Source organism: Pteronotus mesoamericanus, unplaced genomic scaffold (genome assembly GCF_021234165.1).
Source record: "Pteronotus mesoamericanus isolate MK-2021 breed Mesoamerican mustached bat unplaced genomic scaffold, CSHL_Meso_final contig_20, whole genome shotgun sequence".
Classification (NCBI taxonomy): Eukaryota; Metazoa; Chordata; class Mammalia; order Chiroptera; family Mormoopidae; genus Pteronotus; species Pteronotus mesoamericanus.
In genome coordinates this window covers 95,096,976-95,120,940 of record NW_026555085.1, presented here as the reverse complement: position 1 = coordinate 95,120,940, position 23,965 = coordinate 95,096,976, and the positions used below count along the sequence as shown (strand labels likewise).

Here is a 23,965-nt window from a genome sequence, read left to right as displayed (position 1 = left end):
GCTATAAGCACATTCTGCAAGTTGGATATATATGACTTATTTGCTAGAGGTAGGTATTAAAAAATGTAATTCATACTCAGCCAGCCTTTCTAGACCGCAAGCTTCAGAAGCATGCATTGGTTCCTATGCATGGCCTAAACGCCGTTACCTTGCAGCCACCGATTTTACGGTAACTATGGCTTTCCTAAAACCGCCACGTAAACCAGGGCTAACATTTCAGTCCCCTGAATCACCACGTGCACCCGTCCTTAAAAGTTCCTAATAAGCAGGTCAACAGGCAAACACTGAAATTTCTCAACAACAGGAATTTAGTATTTTATGATGACAGCAAGCGATCAGGCTGTCATAGCCTATTTTGAACTCCCCCTCCACCCCCCGCCAATCTAACATGAACCGATTCAGTTGGCGCGGCAGACCCACTCCGCGAGGGGAAAGGGGACAGTCCCTAACAAAATCCACTCAACGTCTCCCCCAGGCACAGCAGGAAGATTCCTGCACTGACAAAATGAAGACATTAGGGTTCTTTGGTTCCTACTGAGCCACAGAGAAAACGTTCTTCTGACGGAAGGTCCGCTGAGAGAATTACACGCCCATCAGTGTGTCCCGCCACTGACCTGGAGGTCCCCACCCAAATGCGGGCTGGAGGGAACGCAGCATTTACTCCACCTGCCACTACCGAGGGGGAGCAGGGCAGCCCTGGCTCTGCCTTACCTGTGATTGTGATGATCCCCAGCATAGTTAGCAGCTCCCCCAGGTGAGAACAGCAGCCGCTCCTGGGTCTCCTCTGGCGCTGGCCGGGGTCTTGCCCACCTCCGGCTGTCGCGCTGTGATCAGGCAGAACTACACGCCAAACCACCCTCCGAGTAGGAGGGAGAGCCCAAGGCGCGCCGAGGGAGCTGCAGCACGAAGTGGCTGAGGACGCCTTTCCCGGCTAATTATAGGAAGACCCACCCTCCGCCCGCCGGCCCCGCCCCCGGCCGAGGCTGGGGACTCCGAGTCACGTGTTTCATTTTAAAGGCGGGGAGCCCTCCTTGTAGCGGGTCTGTTAGTGGTCAGCGAGTCTCTGCCAAGAGACCCAGGGAGGGTTTAATAGTTGCTGGGATGAATTAATGCACAAGAGTCAGTAGCATTTTTATCTAAACCATTACTTCATTCCTGGCACCGATTGAGTTCTGTATCTCAGCTTTTTAATATTACTTTAAGGAACTAGCGGCACAGATATTAAATTCTACTGCCATTTTTAATATTGTCCTGTATCCTTAAGTTTAAAAGCTAATGAGGTGCAAAACGCCACTCCTTTTTAGCACTTGTAGTATTTTATATTTTCGCCATCTTTTTGACACACACGTTGTACTGACCTGTGTTGGCACTCTCAGGTGTCCGTTTCCTCCTCTTTGTGGAGGGCTGTTACCAGGCAAACTTTGTGTCTTCAGCATTTGATCAAGGCAACTTTAAAAAGCCTAAATACTTTAGCATTAAGTGGTTTTTTTAAATGGTAAAAGCTAAACTTTTAAATCAAACCCTGCCACATTCCAACATACAGACAATATCACGCCTCTAATATCCAAGCACACATGCTAACATCCAAGCATGAATTAGTTAGGTCCTATGTTAAAAATTCAGAAAATTTCAGGCAGCCCTAAATCCTTAAAATTCTTTTTCATTGAAACTTGAGGTTTGTTCTATATAAAAACACAAGATAAGCGATAGAGTCGGTGTATTCTCATGACAGTGACACACTCTTTTTGTACGCCAATCTCTGATGAGGGTTGGTTCATTTAGGCCTCCTGGGTTTATTTCCTTCTTTTTATCCTTTTCCTATTTATCACTTCATGCCTTGCCTGCGTGACCCCATTAGCACAAGCTCTTCCTCTCAGCAAACAAAAGTAAGGTTTTACTATTTCTCTTTTCTTTAGACCGTGAAGATCTTGTTCATTACTTCTTGGGGACAGGGAGGAAGGTGGGGGTCCAGGGGGGACCAGGGTAGCGGGGTGCAAGATTCATCAGGATGATCACTTAGTAAGTTATGTAATGTCTGATCACTGATTCAAGTGCACACTTGAAACTAATATAATAATGTATATCAACTGTAACTGAGAAGTAAAATGATTTAAAATAAAACGGGAAAACAGTTCAGGCGTGCTGGCTGGCGTGGCACGGCACGTAGTTGCTCTTTCTGGCCACCAGGGGGCGAGAAGGACCATCTTCAGTTGCCCAACGGCAATCTGAGCCTGTTAGAAAAACTAGCTTCATTCTCTGCGGGGAAACGCCCAGCCTGGCTCTAAGTCCACGTGGGAACAGGAAGTTATGCTCCTGATCCCGATATCTGGGAGCTGATTCCTAACCTTAGCAGCTTCCTAACCTTTTATCTCCCATAAAGGAGTCTTAACTTTGGCTTACAAATTGCTTCTATTATGAGTGTCGTGGTGTGTGAAAAATGCTGCTGGTTCTATAGTCCCTCCACAGGCCACACAGCCCAAGGGTCGGGGCCGCCCCGCATTCCTCTCCTCCCCCTGCCGATGTCCCCAGCCCCAGCCCCAGCCCCGCTGAGCCCTCGCTGTGCAGACCACGGAGAAAGCTGACTCGGGAGGCTGTGTCCCTGACCATTCACTGAGGGGCCTGCAGCCTTCCCACGCAGCGGTTAGGCCCAGCCCACACACCGTGTCCCCAGGCGGAGCCCACACGCCTCCCGAGCTGTCCCAGGAGCCGCGGCTACCTCCAGCATCTGAGGTCTCCGTTCTCAATTTCTCAACACCAGCTGCTGAGGACAGCAGCTGGCTTCCATTTGGTGCCACCTGCGAAACACACATGTTCACCTTATGGATGCACCCACTGATTATGACCTTGCTTAGCTGCACCACCGGCTCCCTTCGATCCCCGAAGTGTAACTTCTAACACTCGGACAAGCAACAGCTCTTTCCCTGAGAGCTGGACAGGAAAGAAATCTCATTAGTTACAAAGCTTAGGCCCAAAACAATATTTAAAAAGGTAATTGTATTGCTGTTCCATTGTGTCTCTTCAACTTTTCATTTATTTTTATGACATGGGTAAAGACACTAACACATCTGATTTGATATTCTTAAAGAGGCCATGTGGAAAACTGTTGAGTCACTTAGCAGCTCTTTGTTCTCCGCCTCTAAGAGTAAGCAAGACAGAGTATGTAGCATAGCTGCTCCCTAAGCCTCTGTGTGTCTGGATTTACAAAGAAAAGCCATTCATCAGGATAAACACAGGAGTAGAGATCGCACCTGAGTGAGTACACAATGCAGGCAACTTTCTTTTGAGATCACTCCATTCCGTTTGCTTGTTTGTGTTAAATCAGAACTTTTAGAAGATGACATCATCACAAAGCAAAAGCTATGGGAAAATGTTTACCAATAACATAAATAGATAGATGACAGAAAAAGTGTTTTCCCAAAACTTCGTGGTTCATTCGACAACTATTTACCAGTTTCTTGCTCCAAATTAATGAAGCCAAGCACTCAGGGGTACAAGTGGATGCTGTCCTTGGCCTCAGGGAGTTGTCTTGGGTGGCAGGCTCACCCAGAGGTGGAAGTGTACAGACCTCAAAGCTTCTGAGCCAGCCTCTGAACAGACAGGGGCAGAGGGGGGCCACCCTGCCTGGGGACCAGGGGGAGCAGCAAGGGTAAAGACATGAAGAATATGACAATGAGGGGGTCGTGTGTGAGTTTCTTACAACTACAAGCTTAACATCCACCCGGAGAGACCAGGGGAGAGGAGGGAAGAGATGGAGGTAATAACTGGAAGTGAGATAAATATGACATTTGAGGCCAGCTTATGAGGGGGTTTCGAATGACATCTTTAAAACTTTGTAGCACATACAGTAACCCAAATAAAGAATGGGCAAAAGATCTGAGTAGACATTTCTCTAAAGTACATACACAAATGACGAATGAGCATATAAAAAGATGCTCAACATCATTGGCCTCCAGGAGAATGGAAATCAAAACGACCATGAGATACCACTTCATACCCACCAGGACGAGCAGGTTCTGGGCTCAATGTATTTTCAGGTCTCTGTACCCACGTTATGAACTCAAGCAAGTCCCAGCTAATTGAATTTTACGGTCCAGATGGATTGGACATGTTTATATAGACATGGTATTTAGACTCAAAATCCTCAAGACAAATAATCTGAAGACTAGCTCCTCAGGGACTGTTGTGATGCAACAGAAGAGCTAGGGATGGACTTAAAAAACCGCTGAACAATTTTTCAAAAGCAAGGGGAAAATAAATACTTAAAAACACAATCTAAATAATAGAAATATGTAAAATAAGTAATATTTCTCCCTTTATCAAGTCCACATATATTTATATTCTCTGATTTGGCAATTCTATGTCTATGAAATATGCCAAATGAGAGGCAGAGATTTATGTATGAGAATGTTTACTGTTTGGGACATAAAATATTTAAGAACCTAAGGGTCCCACCCTGACTGGTGAGGGTCAGAGGGTTGGGTGTCACCCCACAAACCAAAAGGTCTGGGGTTTGACTCCCAGTCAGGGCACATGCCTGGGTTGTGGGCCAGGTCCCCCACTGGGGGCGTGCGGGAAGCAGCCAACCGATATCTCTCTCTCTCTCTCTCTCTCTCTCTCTCTCACACATCAATGTTTCTTTCTCTTTGCTTTCCCCTCTAACAATGAATAAATAAAACCTTTAAAAAAAAAAAGAAAAAAGGCCCTGGCTCAGTGGGTTGACGGCTGCCCTCCAAACCAAAAGGTCGCCAGTTCCAGTCCCAGTCAGGGCGCGGGCCTGGCTGCAGGCCAGGCCCCCAGGTGGGGGCCTGCAAGAGGCAACTGATCTGTGTTCTCTCTCACACATCAATATTTCTCTCCTCTCTTTCTCTCTCCCTTCCTCTCTCTCTAAAAATGAATTCTATAAAAAAAAAAAAAAGGAAGAAGAATCTAAGTGTCCCAATGGTATGAAAATGGTATATCTAAGTCTTCAGTGGATTATATGACAAAACAACATGTTTGAAGTGTTAATGACAAGGACAATGCCTACATTGATATATAAACCCACACCTCTCAGTGCAGGGTAAAAGCAGGAAAAAATTACATATTCCATATAATCCCAATTTTACTTTTGAAAATCTATCTATATGTAAGGCTGAGATAAAAAGAGCCTAGAAAGAGAATAAAAAACCCAACCATAATGTGATAATGAGCGATTTCTGTCTCAATATTTCCCTGCATTTTACAAATCTTCTAAATGACCTTCTGCTACTTTTACAGTGGGACTGACTGGACAGCTGGCCCCGGGCCATCCAGGTGGCCCAGCACCGCAGGACCCTGAACCTTAGAGCCTGCACCTCTAATTTCCATCAAAAATGCAAGGCAGTCTGAACTATGACCTTAAATTCCCCAGCCATAGACATATTAGCAAGCTGAAGTCAGATGGAAATCAAAGTGCGATCTTTTTAAAAGTATGAAATAAGAAAAAACTTGCTTCACTACCAGATTGGGACAGATATATGAAAAGGAATCAATTCTATCCTGGGTGTCCTGTGTTTGAGCGCTCTATTCACCTTAACACTACGAACACCTGTCTTTGGGGCAGGCAAAAGCGGATGCCTAAGTCTGAAAAGCTGGCTTCTCGTTCTGCGAGCCCAGACAGCTGTGTGGCAAATGTCTCTGGGCTTCAGCTGATCAACACACCAGCCGTGCTAATGTTATTCCAAGGCGCAAATTAAGGTGAACCTGAGCACCGCTGAATATATTCTAGAGGTAGAATGCCTGTTAGCTGTTATGCTAATTTTAAATGTTTTTTTGTTTTGGGGTTTTGGGTTTTTTTTTTTAGTTTTTAATGACTCATTCTTTTGTTTAACCATTTCCATGTTGTTTGGCTTTCCTACTATTGTGCTATTGTAAGTAATACAGCAAAAATATTATAAGTAATACAGCAAAAATATTTGCATTTAAGACAATCAGAAGTGAAGACTATAACATCAAAAAAAGTCTTGCCCTGATGGATGTGGTTTAGGGGGTTGGGTGTCGTCCTGAGAACCGAAAGGTTGCTGGTTCGATTCCCGGTGAGGGCACATGCCTGGGTTGTGGGGCCAGGGCCCCAGTTCGGGGCATGCAAGAGACAACCAGTCGATGTTTCTCCCCCTTTTTTCTCCCTCTCTTGCCCTCTCTAAAAATAAATAAATAAAATCATCTTTTTAAAAAAGTCTCAAGGCTCTATACACATCGAAAATTTGCTTTCCCAGAAAAACCGTATCATTTACTTCTTGAGTGGATGAAAATGCCAGTCCTCACACACCCTTGTCAGCACTGTAAATCAGGCATCCTTAATGTGGGCAAGCGCTGGCCCCAAGGGGTGCAAACTGGTTCCTGGGGAGGAGGCTCAGAAGAGGATTAACTCTATGTATGTATGAGGCACATATACAAACTACATAAACTGATACACAGTATAGCTGTGCTATTAAATTTTTAAGGGAGGGCACTTAGGAAAAAAAATGTCTCACAAGACTCCTTAGGGGAGTGATTGGGAACAGAAGGCTGATGAATACTGCTTTAAATACAGGCACGCCTCATTTACAGAAGTCTTTGGAAAATACTCTATAAAAAGCCAGCACGCTCCTTTGTCGTCAATTTTCCGGAAATGCATGCTAATGAGAGAAGCATCATCGTGTGCTAGAAGGAATCAGCCTGAGAGTGGGCTGTCTTTGCCAGAAGAGAAACAATCTTTTATTCGCCTGACGTCTTAACCAAAAGGAGGCACAGGGAGGGGCCCGCTGCAGGGACAGGCCCAGAAGAAATGGTGACCGCCTCCCTTCCCGCACTGCAGGCCACAGCTCTCCACCTGAACGGCAATGTGACCCCTCAGCAAGCCACATGTGACTTCGTATTTCCAGTGGTCACACCGGAAAGAATTAAGAAGACCACTTGCTTAATTTTAATGTATTTTATTTTCTCCAAACATATCCATAATGGTACGTCAACATGTATGCAGTGTGCAAAACTTTTAATTTTGTATCCTTTTATCTTCGAATCCCAAGTAGAGCACATTCCAATAGGATTAACCCCATCGCAAGTGTTCAACAGCCACATGCAGCCAGGGCACAGCTCTAAATCTACAAACAACGCTTAACTTCCCTTTTCTTTCTACCAACTTCTTTCCCAATGGCAATTTAATCTCCTTGACTCCTGGGTAGAAATGACCAGGGTACCCAATCAGAAAACTGCCCAAACGTCTCTAAGTGTCTGATCCAGAGTTGGTCCCCCTTTGTCTTCTCAGAAGCATAAACCCAAATCCTACGATAAGCCCGCCCACCTCCCTATCACAGAGGTGCCCAGGCAGGAACCCTTAGGGCAAGCCCCCGCATAAAGGTCACGTGGTGCGACTCCAGATGTGTTCCCAAGTGGCAAGGAACTCAATTCCCATTCACAGATTTCCCTGGAACAGCTGTCTTTGTTGTTGTCTCTTTCATTTCAATTAATACAGTCAAACCTATTTTTTTCCCACCAACTTTTAAAGAGGCCAGGAGAGAGGTAAACTTTTTTTTAAATCCTCAGAGAGATCTAAGACATTGGGGCCACGAAAAAATAGGACACTTCCAGAAAGAATAGTTAGAATAGCAACAACAAAAAGAAAATCAGTTCTTAGAAATTAAAAATATAGTTAACAAAACGAAATCTAGTCTTGAGGACATTTTCCCAAAAAAAAGAGCCAAATACAAAGGGATAAAATATATGGGAAAAAAGTTCTACTTAGGACCATGCTAGAAAGTCTAAAATCTGAGTTAACAGTCACTCTGAAAAGAGACCAAAGCGGGGAAAAGAAGAAATAACTTCCCTGAAATGATGTGCACATGTTTGTGGACTGGAAGTGGTCAGGAGAGCCCAGCACGGTGAATAAATGGATTCACCTGGGATCCATCATCACAGGGCCCTCAGAAGACAGAGGACAGAAAGGACCTTCTGGGCTGTCCTGGAGAGCAAGACTCAAAACAGTATCGGCTTCCAGTTGTAATACACTGATCAAGAGGACACTGACTGAATCCTGTGTTTGAACACTGAATGGAAATTAACACAGCTGGACGAATGTTTGGGGCCAAGCATGAGGGAAGGTTGCATTTTTGTATAAAGTTCTCTCACTGGGTTTAGATGGTGAGGCCATGGAGCTTGAGGTTAATCTCAGGGGGCCCCGCCGGAGGCTGGCTGCTCAGGTGCCAGCTCTGGCTCTGCTGAGACCATTCTGCTGGAGGCTGTGGCTCCACCACCTCGTTTACAATGAACAATTATTTGGAAAATGGGAATTTTCTTTATTTTTATTTCCAGCTACTGTAGTGGGTAAGGCTATGAGCTTATGATCATGATGTGTGAAGTACCAAAACGGTGAGTGGTATTTCCAGCATTAGGGATATGTAACAACAGCCTTAGCAGGTGTGGCTTGGTTGTATGGAGTGTTGTTCCTCAAAGTAAAAGGTCGTGCATTCGATTCCCAGTCGGGCACATGCCCAAGTTGTGGGTCTGATTCCCGTTTGGCATGTGACCAAAAAGCCAACAATTGACGTTTCTTTCTCACGTCAATGGTGCGCGCTCGCGCTCTCTCTCTCTCTCTCTCTCTCTCTCAATCTCTCCCCCTTCCCATCTCCAAAAGCAATGAAAAAAATTTCCTTGGGTGAGGATTAAAAATAAATAAATAAAAAGAAACACATAACAGCTACTGATATTTTCTTCATTCTTTTTGGTTTTGGTTCGTTTACCAGCATCCTCGGTAAGGGGTCTCATATATATTCTCCATCAATGTACTTACCTCCTCTAACCAACCAATTCTTTTGATACACAGAATACTTGGTGAGGAGCAAACGAAGTTGTTCTCACCATTTATAGAGTTTGGGGAAAAACTATTTTTAAGGAGCAGGAATGTTGAAACTGAAACCCAGTTATGCTTGGCAAGCTTCCATCATGCGCATTCATATTTGAAATATATATATATATATATAAAAGTCCCGACATTTTTCTTTTAATGTGAGACAGCTTATTTTCTCTGGAGATGTTTTGCCTAGAGAAGAAAAGATGAAAGAAAAGACATGATAAATGTTTTCAAATATTTAGAGGGCTGCCGTGTGGAAAAAGGAGGTGAGCGTGTGCTCAGCAGTTTCAGAGGGCAGCGCCAGGAACAGAGCTGGGCTTCCTTCTACGGGGGGACTCCCCCAGACTTCCCGGGTTTGAGCAGAAGAGCCTCCAATATGGGGGCAGGAGCCTGGTGAGATGGTCAGCCTCCCAGGTCCCCTCCACTGAGGCTTCTTGGTCCCAAACCTGGCTTTTCAGTTGGTCCCCCATAAAGGCAGGTGTTACGGGCTAAATTGTGTTCCCCTCCACATTCCTATGTTGAAGTCCTGACCCCAAGACCCCAGAATCTAACCGTATTTGGAGAGAGGGCTTTGAAAGAGGTGATTCAGTTAACTAAGGTCCCTGGGCTGGGCTGGATTCCAATCTGACCAGGGTTCTTAAGAAGGGTGATTCGGATACACAGACGCCAGGGATGGGCGAGCCTGGTGGAAAGGCCACATGGACAAGGCGATCACTGGCAAGTCAGAGAAAGGGGCATCAGGGAAACGGAAAGCGATGGGGCCTTAATCTTGGACGTTGCAGCCTCCAGATGGTAAAAAAAATAAATGTCTGTTGTTTACGCTACCGTTCCGTGGTATTTTATGCTGGCAGCCCTAGCAAACTAATACCACAGGATAAACGCCTTGTGTTTGGGTGTCAGTCTACATACTGCAAGGCCAATGTAAAGACACATGAAAGCCACCAGTTCATTCAATTAATTAAGTCTAGCACATAACCATTTTCCACCAAAATAACTGATGCATGCATTGTTAACACTGGAGGTGAGAGGCGGGCATCGGCACTGCCCTGATGCTTTCACTAAAAAGTAGTTTGAAAAATTCAAAGTATGGTACTCAGGAATAAGACTCCATGGATGGGCTGAAAAGACATAGAAGTTAAGCCCAGAGAATAGACCTTCTGAAAGTTACCAAGGCACTTGGTCACACAACGTAGGGACATCACGCTCTTGAGTGTATCCCTGTAGGACCACGCAGGGGTATCCGACCTTTGGGCGTCTCTACGCCACACTGGAAGAAGAAGAGTTGTCTTGGGCCACATAGTAAGTACACTGCGACACGTAATCACAAAAAAATCTCATGTTTTCAGTAGATTTACGATTTTGTGCTGGGCGGCCATTCACAGCCATCCAGAGCTGCATGCAAGCCGCGGGCCGCAGGCTGGACACCCCTGATGGGGTTCTATGTTAGGGGAAACTGGGGATGAGTCAATCTTTAAGAAAACAGCTGAATTTTTTTTACTAAATAAACTAAACGGCTAAAATAATTTAAGGTTCCCATTAGTGGCTTAGTCACGTCAGAGGACCATGCATCGTGGGCCACCTCATTCTCTCCAAGGGAAAAGATCTGAGTCCTGGTGTATTATTTGGACAAGGCCACCGATGCTCACCTACGCTCCTCCTCCAATGGGCCGGAGCATCGACCCTACTCAGGAGGAACTGAAGCAGCCTCTGGCTATAGCCACTTCTAAGTCTTTGCAGTAATGCAAGACTGATTGACAGCCTCCAGGGCAAGTAGATATGGCATCTATCAACATCTTTTACCCATCCTGGGCCATAACCAACCCCAATTACATAATTCCCACAGCCACTCATTGAGGGGGAGAGATGGTACCTGTAGACACATTTAGGAAGCTACTTATCTTTCTTTCATACCTAAATGATTACATACGGAGACATTCTTCAATATATTTTCCCCTCTTGAACTTTTTGTTCATTAAATTATAATTTCAAATCTAGAAGATGGCTTTTAAGATCAGACGCAAAAGAAAAAGCATAAAAGTTGTCTTTATAACAAGGCATAGTGAAATTACCAAGTAGATTCCCACCTGCCCAAGGTCACTTGGGTGTCTTCAACAGCTAATCCATCATTTGGTTTCTAATACCTCTATTACTAGCAATACTGATGTTACTCAGTCATAGAATTTCACAGATGGACAGGCATGTTCATGTTATAGATAGAAACTGATGCTCCATGAGATAAAGGGGTGTCTTCAAATCAAGGTTACACAGTGGACTGAAGTGACTTATAAAAGCAAGGGAGAGTAAATAAAGATCTTCCTCATTCTTCCCCTCCCCATCTCCACTTTTTAAGTTAGAAGGAAAAATAAAGGTTCATTACACTGTCAGACTTGGATATAGTTCAGAGGAAAAAAGTCTTCTCTATGCAGTTTGGCTGTTAATTACTTAAAAAAAAAAAAAGAGAGAGAGAGAAAAAAATCTGTGTTTCTTTAAAGATGAAAGCCCTAGAGTATTACACCAGAAATCTGTCAATGACATAAGTAATCTCAGAGAGGCACGCTAAAAATATGGCTGCGGAGCAGGGGAGTGAATAAAAACCAGTTTCCAGAAACTGCACACCAGCATGCTTTTGCCTAAGTTCAAGGCCTAGTTTGTGAGTGTTCTCCCCAGTTTTCAAAATATTACAAAACAGGATACAGCTTGAAAAAAATGTCATATGATAATACTGTACGCGAAATACCAAAGTGGGGAAAACAAAAATCCCTTTCTTTGTCCATTGAGCACTTATATTTGATAGCATTTGAGGGCTAGCAGTCTTCATTTAATCACAAGCAGGTCAGGGTCTGATTTCATGTTTCCAGGTAACACCTGGGCAACCACTAGTAAGCACCTGTGAGAGTCCAGCTCGGTGTGCTGAAAAGCATCCAGCTTTGTTAGTGCTGACGCCACAATAAAAACCTCTGGTGAGTCTAAGAAGCTGCACTATGCAGGAAATAAATAAATGGATAGGAAGTGAAAAGCTAACAGATCTTCATCTCCCACGGAAGTCACTTAGAACTGTGTCTTTATTTACTCAGCTCTTTGTCGAGCACTTCCAATGGGTCAGACGCTGTTCCAGGCTCAGGGGATTCAGGGTTGAACCACAGAGACCCCTCCCCCAGGCCCCACCAGAAGTGGGGGGCGGGGTTGAGACGGACAAATGGAATGCCAGCTGTTAACAAGTGACAGTGGAGAGAAATAATGAAGAACGGAATGCAGTAATGTGGGCAACAGGCACGTCTTCGTGAAAATACTAACAAGGTACCAACTATGTCACCAATCGAAATAGAAAAGGGGTTGAATCACAAAAACATTTCTTTCCAGTAGAGAAAGCATCTTCTCGGAAAAAGACAAGTATTTGGGGGCAGGGGTGGGGGGAGGGTCATCTTCCAACAGAGACCTGGAGCTGCCCTTAGGGTACGCTCTCTCCAGAAACTTCTTAAATGATCAAAAAGCAGAGAAAAAACTCCTTACAACTCCAGAATGGATTTTCTGTAAGGTAACGAGACCCGCAGGGAGGGCTGGGTCACTCAGCGGTGACCCTACAGCCTTTCCATACCCCAGGGCACTGGGCGCCAGGGGCTGACGGGTTCAAACAGCAAATTTAATAAAAGCAGAGACTGATAGGAAGGAAGCACCATTTGAAAAATGAAATTCTCCACAGTGTTGCAAGTTAAGCTTCTAGATAACTGAGCGATGAATCCTGCATTTGTTACTGTTGTCTGGGGGAAATATCCAGAGAGAGAGAAAAGGTGAATCCCGTGAAATACAAGAAATATAACCCTCAGAAAAACTTCTGCTTTATGCAACACCAGTTTGGGGGATTTTTTGTTTTGTCTTTATTTTGCTCAGGGCTGAGGACTGCCCCCAGGATCAGGGCAGATACACAATAGTGGTTCACATGCACGTTGCCTGAACAACCCTGTTCCCCTTCTGGGAGTAGCGAAACACAGCCTGTTCACCTGGTTAGTGGCTGACACTTTGAAGGCAGTGGATCCCCAGTGGCAAATGCTACTGGCAGAGCATCCAGCGCCTGGTGGAAATGTCCTCACTCTGGGTATGCCGATCATACAAAGCACACGTGAACAAAAAAGGTCAAAACCAAGAAGACACCATTGTTCATTTGTTCACACAAACAAATACCTACAAAAGTTTTAAAACTAAAATTGGACCCAGACCAAGATACAATGTTTTAAAAATCTTTTTTGGGCCTTTAACTCACTCATGGAAAACCATATACGCCAAAGACTATAGAACAAATGACAATTTCGGTTGAGAGATTTTTTTTTTTTTTAATCTCTTCAGCAGAAGCAGATTTTCCACAAAACTAATAGCACTTATGCAGCCCCCGTGAATTTTGGGAGTGACATGCTGTGACTGAACTTTCTCGTCAGGAAAGGGCTGCATTTCTATGTAAGTAGTTTTGATAAATGATAAATCACTTAAAAAGAAAACAGAAGGGACTAAGTCTCCCAGGCTAAAGTAATTTGTTGTGAATTTTTTTCATTTTAATAAATATTTCTTATTGTATACTCTCTAAAAGATGGCCCTTGAAATTAAATAATCTTCAAGCTCCCTCCAAAACATATATATCTAACCCTGCTACACAGTTTAGAAAACATGTAGTAGGCTGTTCCTTTTTTCTATCATTTAAAAAAAGTTTACAAGGAAACAGGATCCCATTTTCATTATAGGAAGAGGACTGGTTCTGAATTACCAGTATTTCTGGTCTCAGAAAGAGGGCAAGCAAGGCAAGGTGTTACTGTAGGTAGCTAATTATTAATAAGAAAGTGGAGCAAAGAGAATTAGACATTGAGCTTAATCAACTGGGGAGCACAAGCTTGTTAGTTTCACCAGGAAGCTGCAGCTTCCCGCCCCAGGGCATCACCGCATGGCTCCCCAAGGGGATCAACACTCCTCCCTCTCGCCCTTCCAGACTGGACTGTTAGGGGGGCACAGGGGGCACAGGGGGAGGGGCTTGACCAAAGAGGCGTGTCAGTCTAACTAGGGGGTGTGGACCTATCAAAAGCCTGCAAAAGCTCAGGAAATTGATTGGTTCTTTTGAAAAAGCACCTGGTCTGTCCCAAATCCAATATAATCCCAGAGGAACAAAGAAGCACGCTCACCCCCTCTCCCTGGCTCTCCCCTCCCCCACCTGGTAATTCACTGGCCCCATGCATTTGTACATCCTCTCTCACTCAGGAGCATGTGACCATGTGGGTCAAGCAGCTACTTGGGCCCGGACTCCAAAAGACTAAGTTTTAATATGAAGCAGAAGCTCGGGACACTGGCCTGTGTTTCGGCCTTGCTGAGAAACAGCTGGACTTTTTCCGTGGTGGGACAGGCAGAGAGGGAACACTGGAAACCCAGGGGCAGCCTTCTTCCCAAATTAGCCATTGTGCCACACCACAACCTGCTATGCCTGCGTCCTTGGAACGCTTTCCTTGTGCTCCCGTGGAACAGCCTCAGTCCCACCAGCAACACAGGTGCGAAGATTTATTCACTTACTGCTTTGTCTAAATACTGTCTGTCACCGTAGATTAAACATGCTCTGGCAGGAATGCCCCTTGTGCAACGCCTGACCCACTTACGGCAGGACCAAGCCCCACTGCTGGCCAGGGCCCCCAGGGACGGCGCTAAGTCACATCTGCTCTTCCTGAAGTGGATGGCAATAGAAACCAAGGTCCCCCAAATTCTCAATTAATTCTCAATTACATAACAAATGATGCCTTCATTTACATGTAGAACAGATTTCTTTAATTGTTTTTTATGAAATAACCATAAAATCTAACCATAGGCTACCACTGATGACATGGGAAAAAAACACAAAAAATATTATTTAATAATTTATCATAAAGTCTCTGGCCCTGGCTGGCGTGGCTCAGTGGATTGAGTGCTGGCCTGTAAACCAAAGGGTCTCCAGTTTGGTTCCCAGATAAGCCTGGGTTGTGCGCCAGGCCCCCAGTCGGGGACGCTCGAGACGCAACCACACATTGATGCTTCTCTTCCCTCTCTTTCTCCTTCCCTTCCCCTCTCTCTAAAAATAAATAAATAAAATATTAAAAAAAAAAAAAAAGACTCTGTATTTACCTTACCAGGTAGACAAAATGGAGAGAGAAAAAACAACACAAGTGTTCCAAGCTGCCTCGCAGACCCAATACCCCAAAGGAATAACAGTTCTGCCTAAAACAGTAAAAGCTCATCCCAAAGGCAGAGCGAGCGAAACGCCCCTGGGGGTGGCCTCGGCCACTCTGGGTGTGCATGGGGGTGGGGAGGGGGGGTAGTTTGCCCCTAGATGACAAGGCCGTTTCAAGGTCTTCTGAAGAACAAAGGATATGGCTGCCACTCTTCCTGCAAGAGGCATTTGCTATTTGCTCAGACCCCCAAGGCCAGGGTCCGCGGCCTGGGTGGGTTTAAGGAGAAAATGGAATAATCATAGGGTAGGGACAGGTCACTTTCTATAACAATAGCGTTGGCCCACATGGCTGAAGTGTGAATGACATTGTAACTGGACTAAAGGAAAACAGCCAGCAGACCCCAGCAGACATGTGCCAGATAGAAAGGATTATAGGAAAATGTGGGCATGTGCTCCTGTGTCCCTTCTCTCATCTGTCCTGCACAACAGCGTCAGATGAGAAGCCCGACTCGGCGCTGCCTCGGTGGCCCGTTTCGGCGGTCCCACATGGCCTACTAAATACTTTCTAAACACCACGCCGCTTTCGGGGCCCAATCTGCTGCTCTCAGCCCAGCTGCTCTCCCTTCTGGGTTTCCATTCCACCCTGTGCTGAGCCCACGGTTCCAACAGATGAGTCTTGTAGACATGCCCCGCACAGCAAGAGCACGGTGAGCACGCGCGCACCCTTGGCGGGGTGCCAACGTGGGTCTGAATCTTAAGAATGTTATCAACCTACCTCATAGGGATGCTGTAACTTTTTAGGGCCATAATGCACAAAAGGCACAGTTCCAAGACCCTAATAAAAACTTGTGAAGTGTTGGCTGTTATTATTCTGCTCGCTTTGGCAGCATCCCTTCTCTCCATAAATCTAAACTGAACCTCGCCTCAGCCCCCAGATCTTACCCTACCCTCTGACCTCAAAAGATGGCTCCACCTCCACTTGGAGCACCTCTTACGTCTTGCAAAATTCGTTAGATCACCACCACGTCTTAACCTTATTTCTCATCTGATGTACCCTTCCATACACTGGCTCCTTGCCTCCCCTGCTGACAAGCACTGTAAGCGGTGGCCCATCGCTTAGTTGCCTTCATCTTCCCCCGAAGCACCCAGCACCCTGGCTTGGCCACGGAAGACTCTAAAGCTGCTGTGGCTTGATTTGATTCAAAAGTTACCACAAGAAGGACAACGTGTGGGACTCTGTTATTTCAGTTGGGCTGTTGCAATTATTTTGATGGAAATTATCTGAAACTCTCACACTAGGTTATGCAAATCCTTTTGTGAAACTGTATACATTTCTAACTTTATATTGTACCCATGGTGCCATATAAAGATCAGTGTTGAAGGTCTTCAAAGCAAGTCTCCTAATAGGCCACTTTGGCATGAGGATTATTTTGAGCTAAAGGCAATGTAAACCCCATAGAGTCAGGAAAAAGTCTTTATCTCCACCCTCGACTGTCTAAATTTACATTGTGAAGGGGCCTGTACCAATTAGAGAGCCATTAGCAGAGATTCCTTTTTACCTAAGAAACTTACCTAAATTAAAGAGCAGAGTAACCTTTGCTTTCCAAAGATCCCTCTGCCTTCCTGCGAATGGCCTTCTCCACCTCTGTATCTCCAGACTCCGGTCCCTTTCCTTAGCTCAGGAGGTTGGTTAGATAAGCTTCAATTCCCTGGCTGCCATTTGTCTCCTGTCTTTATGCCCCTTCTCCTGTATGTCCATTATTAAATTTGTTTTTCTCCTGTGAATCTATCATGTCATTTTGTTTGACCAGCCAAAGAAGCTAGAAGAAAGGAAAAATTTCCCACCCCTACAGCTTAAAGCAGTTTCATGGGGATGTTGGGCAAAAACCAGTTCTACGTATTGAAAGAATCTCATCTAACCAAGGCAATGGCCGGTCTCCTTTCAAGGGACTTTCCCATTCAGTTGTCTTGGCCACATTACACATGAGAGTCAGTTTAGTGTATGCCAAATCATCAATTTATATATCTCCAATAGTGGCTGTTAAATTATTCCTTCATTTATGATTAAATAGAATGATGAAAGTAGACCTCAAGAATAGAAGGTTCTTCTTCAACATGTGGCCCTTCACATGAGACCTACTGGTCAACATGCTTGATTCTGCCCCTAAGGTGTGGTTCTCGCCACTCCAAATGGGCTAAAATCAAAACACTGGTACCGTGTGGTGAAAGGTGCACCTTCCAATAACCACCCCTCTAGGATCTCAAGGCTCAAGAGCTACAAACATGCAGCATATCCTAGAGGCAAGGAGAGCTGTGTACCCTGAAGTGCACACCACCAGGAAAATCTGTGCACATGTGACAGGCTATTCTTAAGAGTGACAGATACTGACTCTTAAAGCAACCACGACTCCAGTGTTTCCAATAAGATTTCAGAGTAGACACCAGATATTTAGTTGGGACAAGGCAACAGTGAAAAAAAGAAAACAAAAAAACAACATTAAGTTCTAGATAAAGATGTCTAAGACAGAGGAAACATGATATCACTTCCTATACCCAAGGACTAGTATAACTTCCTAACTGAAACGCAGGGCCTACACAAATGGTCGGATCCATGCTTCCTTTTGTAACTGATTCACTGCATGCGTTGTCAACATCATCCAGCCCAGGGAAGATGACAGTATATATAATTCTGCCCAGACCTGTGTGTACTATTCCCCTCAGATTCACCACAGGTGCTGTTTGCCCTCCAGCCCCTGGTCTGGCCCAGAGCCTGGAAAGGTGGCTTACCCTCTGCAACAATGATTTCCTCCTCCTGGCCATTCAGGGCTCCCTCCTGCAGGCTGAGCTCTCCTGGCTCAGCTAAGCCGTTGACGGTGGACAGCTGACCATTCTTCTGTAGGAGCTGTGGGGAAGAGAAAACTCAACTTCAGTCTTCACAACCAAGTTAGAAATACGGTAACATCAAGAAAAATAGCTCATTTAGAGGAGAAATACAGAGAAATGGAGGATCAAAGACGATGAAGATTTAAGCCTTTTATTCATCTGAATGATCCAGCTACCTTATAAACGGCACCAGGAGCTAGTGTCAAGCAGAGATGGCTTTGTATCCATATAAATGAACACACCATTCATTAATTCCTCTGAACACATGTGTGATTTACACATCCCGCCACTCCAGGCTTATCTGAGATACAACAAACAATGACCACATCAGGTGTGGCCCCCACCACATTGAGCTTACAAATGACCATGGAAGCTAGACTTCTAAAAACATGTTTTCACTTTAAAATAATGTTTCCTTGTGATTAGAAGTTATATGTATTTGACTAGAACATGCATAAATGACAACATGCCCTTCTCAAGATACAGGGCAAACAGTTAAAAAAATAAACAGTCATGAAGGAGGAATACATAGAACAAATGACAATAAACAGAGGGCCCTAACCTAGCCTGGGTGTGGGGGAGGGGGTGCTTCTCAGGGGAAGTAAAGGTAAAACCAAATCTAAGTTCCCAAGCAGGGGGAGTTTGAAAAAAAAGGCAAAGGGGGCGCAGAGAAGAGGGGCAACTTGAAAGACCCCATGGTTCAAAGACCAGTCTATCCAGAGTGAACAAAGAAGAAATATGTAATGCATGTTTTTACAGTCATTGTTTTTCCTTAAAAAATATTACTGAAATAGCCCTGGATGGTGTGGCTCAGTGGTTGAGTGCCAGCCTGAGAATCAAAGGGTCACCGGTTCGACTCCCAGTCAGGGCACAGGCCTGGGCTGTGGGCCAGGTCTCCAGTAGGGGGCGCATGAGAGGAAACCACACACTGATGTTTCTCTCCCTCTCTCCCTCCCTTCCCCTCTCTAAGAAAATAAATTAAAAATAATCTTTAAAAAATATATTACTAAAATAGTCATTTGCAATCTTCCCTATAGGATAACTTGTGCAATCGTCACCAGCTGCAAAAACAGTAGACATAAAGATATGCCCTTAGGTCATTTTTTAAATCCTGAGAATATGGGTAAAAAGTTGTTAGCCGAATACAAATAGCACACTAACCTGTAGGAACCTAAAGATTTCATCAGTGTTTTACAGTGCATATGCTTTTCTCATTTGTCTTAAAACCAACTTAGCAGGTGCCGTTGTTTCCATTTTACCGATGAGCACACTGAGACGTGAAGTGACGGCAGGGCACCAGGTGTGCTGGACAAGGCCCCGCAGCTCAGGAATGGAGGTGGCTACGGCCTGAAGGCCAGGACTCACCGCTGACAACTTCCAGGGTTTTTCCACAACACAACGAGTTGTTGAAGGACCTGTTACTATGCACAATGATGAAATGCCTCAAAGAGTATTCCACAGTACCCAGACCTGCTACTCCAAAGAAATCTCAAAGCTTAACACTCCATTTGGCATCATTCCACGGCGCCGAGAGGCCAGCAGAGCACGCTGGCCGAATCACTGCCTTCCATCACAGCCTGGAGGGGCCCGCGGGTCCAAGACAGTCAACCCAGAGGGCTGCGACTGTGCTAAATTGGTTTCACCTGGCTGTTTCCTACACCCAGCAAAGCTGCCCTTCAACCGCACGAGCTGCCTCCTGAAATGATACCGCTGTACTTTAATACTTACACGGCCGATGGAATGGTTGGCTTCAACAGGCCCATGCTGAGTCCATTTATTAGACAGAATGCTCAGATCACATTTCCACTTAAAGTCTTCTCTTACCAAAATATGAAAGATGGGACTTTTAAATGAAACCCAACGACAAAAGCAAAGGCGGGGAGGAGTCTCCACAATGCTCATCAGCAAAACTGTCAGATATTAACAGTATTTTAACTGAATATCACTAGTTAGGCACACAGGTTATACTTATATTTGATTAATAATGTGAAGAGCCAGAGGAGGAAAACAAGAAACATATTATTGTAGGTTACATGGCAACCCAATGAACCTTAAACCTAAAAAATGTTGACCTATAGGCCATAATATGGCAACTAAACAGGAAACATGCAATAAATGTTGATCAGTTGCCCCCTTGGTTAAGGAAAGAGAACTCTGAAGCTTTACAGAGTTTACAGTTTTACAGAGTTTCTATAATTCTTGAAAGACTTTTCATAATTCTTTGAATTATCAAATTTGAGAGATCTGCAGCCAGAGTCAAACTGAGTATCTTTAAACGTGAAGGACCTTACAGGACACAGGCACAGACTTTCATCTACGTTTAGAAATGATCTATGTGTATAATGAAGTATATCAGATGATGTAACTAAAATGAGTCTTAAAGGTTGAGATCACCTGCTCGCCCTCCTTATAGCTGAAGTGTAATAAGTAAATTTTGGATTAGTCATTCCCCGCCACCACAGGGCAACTCTCCCTACTTCAGGCATTTCATGAGCTGACTTTGGTGGCAGGCAATTTATGGTGGTGACAGTGTTAAAATTGATTTCAGAGCCTCTTTTAGTAAACGCATAGCTCGGATCTAGCAAGCGTACCCAAGCGGTGACTCCACGGGTGATGTCTCGAGGGAGCATTCAGAGTCTATGACACACCAACTGCCACACAAAAATGGGACTTCATTCCTAGCCACACTCAGACATTTTTACCATTCTGCGTTTCACTTAGATATGCTTTTTACAAAATCTCGTGTGTTCTTGAGGATGGATAATTAACTTCTTGCCATGCTAGAAAAGGGGTTTGTTTTCCTTTTCTCCTATCCCCAGCAATCTAAATAACTCACACCATTGCCCAAGGCCCCCAGGCCTCGGAGAGTTATCAACACATTAAGGTCACCCCAAATCACAAAAAACCTAACCCACGGGTCGTTAACATTTGAAGTCCTTTTTCTCTTTTCTGTATGTCTATATATGCACAAGGGTATTCTTAAAAAAAAAAAAAGAGAGAGAGAATAAACACTTTTTATAACCTGTTTCGTACACTGTGGATGCACTTCTTTGGCTTTTTTTTTTCTTCTTTTGTCATTTCTTTATCAGTAATCAATAAACACGTATCTGGCTCATCGTCAGCCATTCTCTCAAAAGTAATGAGTTTTGAGATGGGAACTCGACTTGAAAGACTTGCTCCTTGCACTTCAACATAGCAAGCACCAGAAAACCTGTTTTCCCACTGGATTTGTGCTTCAAAAAGGGTAAACGCCCCCTTTGAGCAAATCAAAACCCTCAGTGTTTTCAAGCTTATATCCTTTGAGCAGGTCAGCCAGAGTTTATTCCCGTGGAGTATTACCACATTACAACTAAACAAATTTTGAAAAAAAGATCTCAAATGCTTCCAGCAACAGCGTTTTCCTCTCATTCCTGTAAGAACAAGAGCTGAGAATCTCCGAAATGGTCGCCAGGGCATCGCAGAAAAACCACCAGGCTTCTCGGTCCCGCTTCCTCCCGCAGGGCGGTCAGAAGGCGTGTCAAGCCCTCTAATGTATGAACAAAACAGATGAGCTCTTGACAGCTGTCAGGGTGTTGGGGAAGCAGCGGAGAGCCTGCTAGGGTTGCTGTGTTCACCACAGAAGGGATGCTTCTGGCCATTCATTCTCACAGGGTGACAACACAGGTGGGAGTGGCCCAGGGTCCTACAGTCCAGGTGGCAGATGAGGCTGAGCATGCAAGTCACCCGCACCCCAGCAGCAGACCCTGCGAAGCAGAACCGGTAAGTGGCTGTAGGAACCAGAACGCTGTGGCTATAACAAGGAAACACACACAAACAATTAGAGTAAAAAAGATTATCTGGAAAAAATTTTAAATTCATGACAAGATTTACAAAGAAAACTCTTCGATGTGCTTTCTTCACTCTAATACAAAGTGTTTTGAAAGTAAACCTTTAAGCCAGACAGAAGAAAAGTCAAGAGTACAAACCAGTAAACAATATCTTCGAAGAACCATGTTAAATGTGCACACCCATTGGCGCCACCGCCCATTCTAATGATATGGTTTTACATACGTATGCACGTACAGGTACAGAGATATGCAATACACAGTTTATAACAGCAACAACCTTAAGTGTCTCTCAGGAGAAGGGGAGAATAAAATTATGAGATTATCCATATAATAGCCCTGAAAGGAATGAGGTAAATCTGGACATGTTGGTGTCCCCAGATGAAGGAAAAGAAAGCAAGTTGCTGAGAATGTTTGATTCCTTTATGAATCTTTTAAAATAAAACAAAAATAACTAACAGGGAGGGTGGGGGGGAATAGTGCTTGCTCCAATGTTTGTAGAAGCATTAAAAACAGTCAGGAATCCTATGTGCCGAATTTTTAACAAGGGTAGCTACCTCTGTGGAATTGCTGTTTGGTTTTATCTTTTGGAGAGGGTTTAGGGAAGAGACATGGTGTTCTTTTTATTCACTTCATCATTACAAAGGTAAAAAATGCACTGACCCCTAAAATCCACAGACTCTTAGGCTGTAAGCATGCTATGTACCTGACTTTCCGGGGTTCATACATCTTGTGGCAACATGAGTAGACCTGAGAATATTATCCTAAGGGAAACCAGTCAGAAAATGTTAAGAATCATATGATTTCACTCATATGTGGGATAGAAAACTGAAAGTAACAAATGAACAAACAAGAAAGCAATCAAAAACTCACAGACTTAGACAACAGTGTGGTGGTTACCAGAGGGAAGCGGGAAGGGGGCAGTGAAGCGTAAAGGCGTCCAATATATGGTGACAGAAGATGGTTGGACGTTGGGTGGCGGGCACACGATGCAGTATGCAGATCGTAGACACGCACACTTCCCACGGACACAGACAGCAACGTGGTGAAGGCAGGGCGGGGGGACCAGACGAAGAGGGGCAAGGGGGGAATGGAGGACATCTGCAATAGTGTCAACAATAAAAAACATGTACTTGAAACCTATATAATCTTATTAACCAATGTCACCTCAATAAATTTAATAAAAAAGAAAAAAATGTACACTGGAAACCTATAATCTTATTAACCAATGTCACCCCAATAAATTTAATTTATAAAAAAGGAAAAACATAAATCTTTTCAGACCACCTGAGCCAACGTCCCAAACTGCCCTCATCGAGCTTTAGCTCCTCCGTTCCCGTTCTCTCCAAATGTGATTAGCATTTCAATGTCCGCAGCCAGGCCATTAATCAAAAACACCGACCAAGACAAGTGGAGACTATCACCATTCAGAGGCTCCTGACACAATAATACATGTCCTATGTCCTCATTTCACAAACATGCTTATGTACATTTGCTCATTTAATCCCCCCCGAAGGAAATTACTGTGGTCATCTCAGCCAAGGACGGGCAGTGAGGCGGGGACCCCGGCTGGGTGGGGTGAGCTGAGCCGAGCCCCGTGTGTGGTCTGAGTGTCCTGCCTCAGGGCTGAGCTGCTAGGAGCAGAGCCGCTCCCTTAGGAAACAACCAGGCCACCTGTTTCACAAACGGTGGCACAGGCCGTAAGCACGGAAGCCCAGGCAATACCCACCGTCCTAGGGTACATTTTATGCTCAAAAGTTGTCCCTTTTATTTGGATGTCACTTTCAGAGCACCGACAGAATTATTTGTGGGTTTCTAGAGGTGTCGGAAAAGTAACCATTACATTTCAAATGAATCTAAGCAGAAATCTTTGTAAAATCCAAATCTAAACAGGGCATGAAACTTTAGGACAGAGAACAAGGTACAGAAGAGGGGATGCTTCAGTTAATTAAATGCAACTGATCTAATTCCTACAGTTACGGTCACTTCAAAAAACAAACAAAAAACTCAGAAGGAAAGACAAGATAAACAAAAAACAAAAAAACAAAAAAAAAATAACTTAAAATATAAAACCACAGAAAATACCCAAAACTGGGGGGATGGTTACAGCCTAGCTTTGTAGGCATTAAAAGCGGTACCTACAAAGCGTATGTAATGGTGTGGACATGTATTTTATGTCATAATATTAAATTTAAAAACCAAACTAAATAGTTATGCATATGAAATCCTCACAAATACATA

General features: G+C 44.4%; 1 protein-coding gene across 3 annotated transcripts in view; it reads right to left on the bottom strand.

Moving 5' to 3' along the window:
• The window catches only part of AKAP12 (A-kinase anchoring protein 12), a 78,971-nt gene that overhangs the window by 17,073 nt on the left and 37,933 nt on the right, over positions 1-23,965 (bottom strand). For 2 of the 3 annotated variants that reach the window (XM_054570114.1, XM_054570113.1), the window contains exon 3: positions 17,805-17,919. In XM_054570114.1, the coding sequence (XP_054426089.1) occupies positions 17,805-17,919 (115 nt within the window). Of the gene's footprint in view, positions 1-711; positions 905-17,804; positions 17,920-23,965 lie in introns of those variants that run through there. The other variant, XM_054570115.1, reaches the window with a different exon arrangement.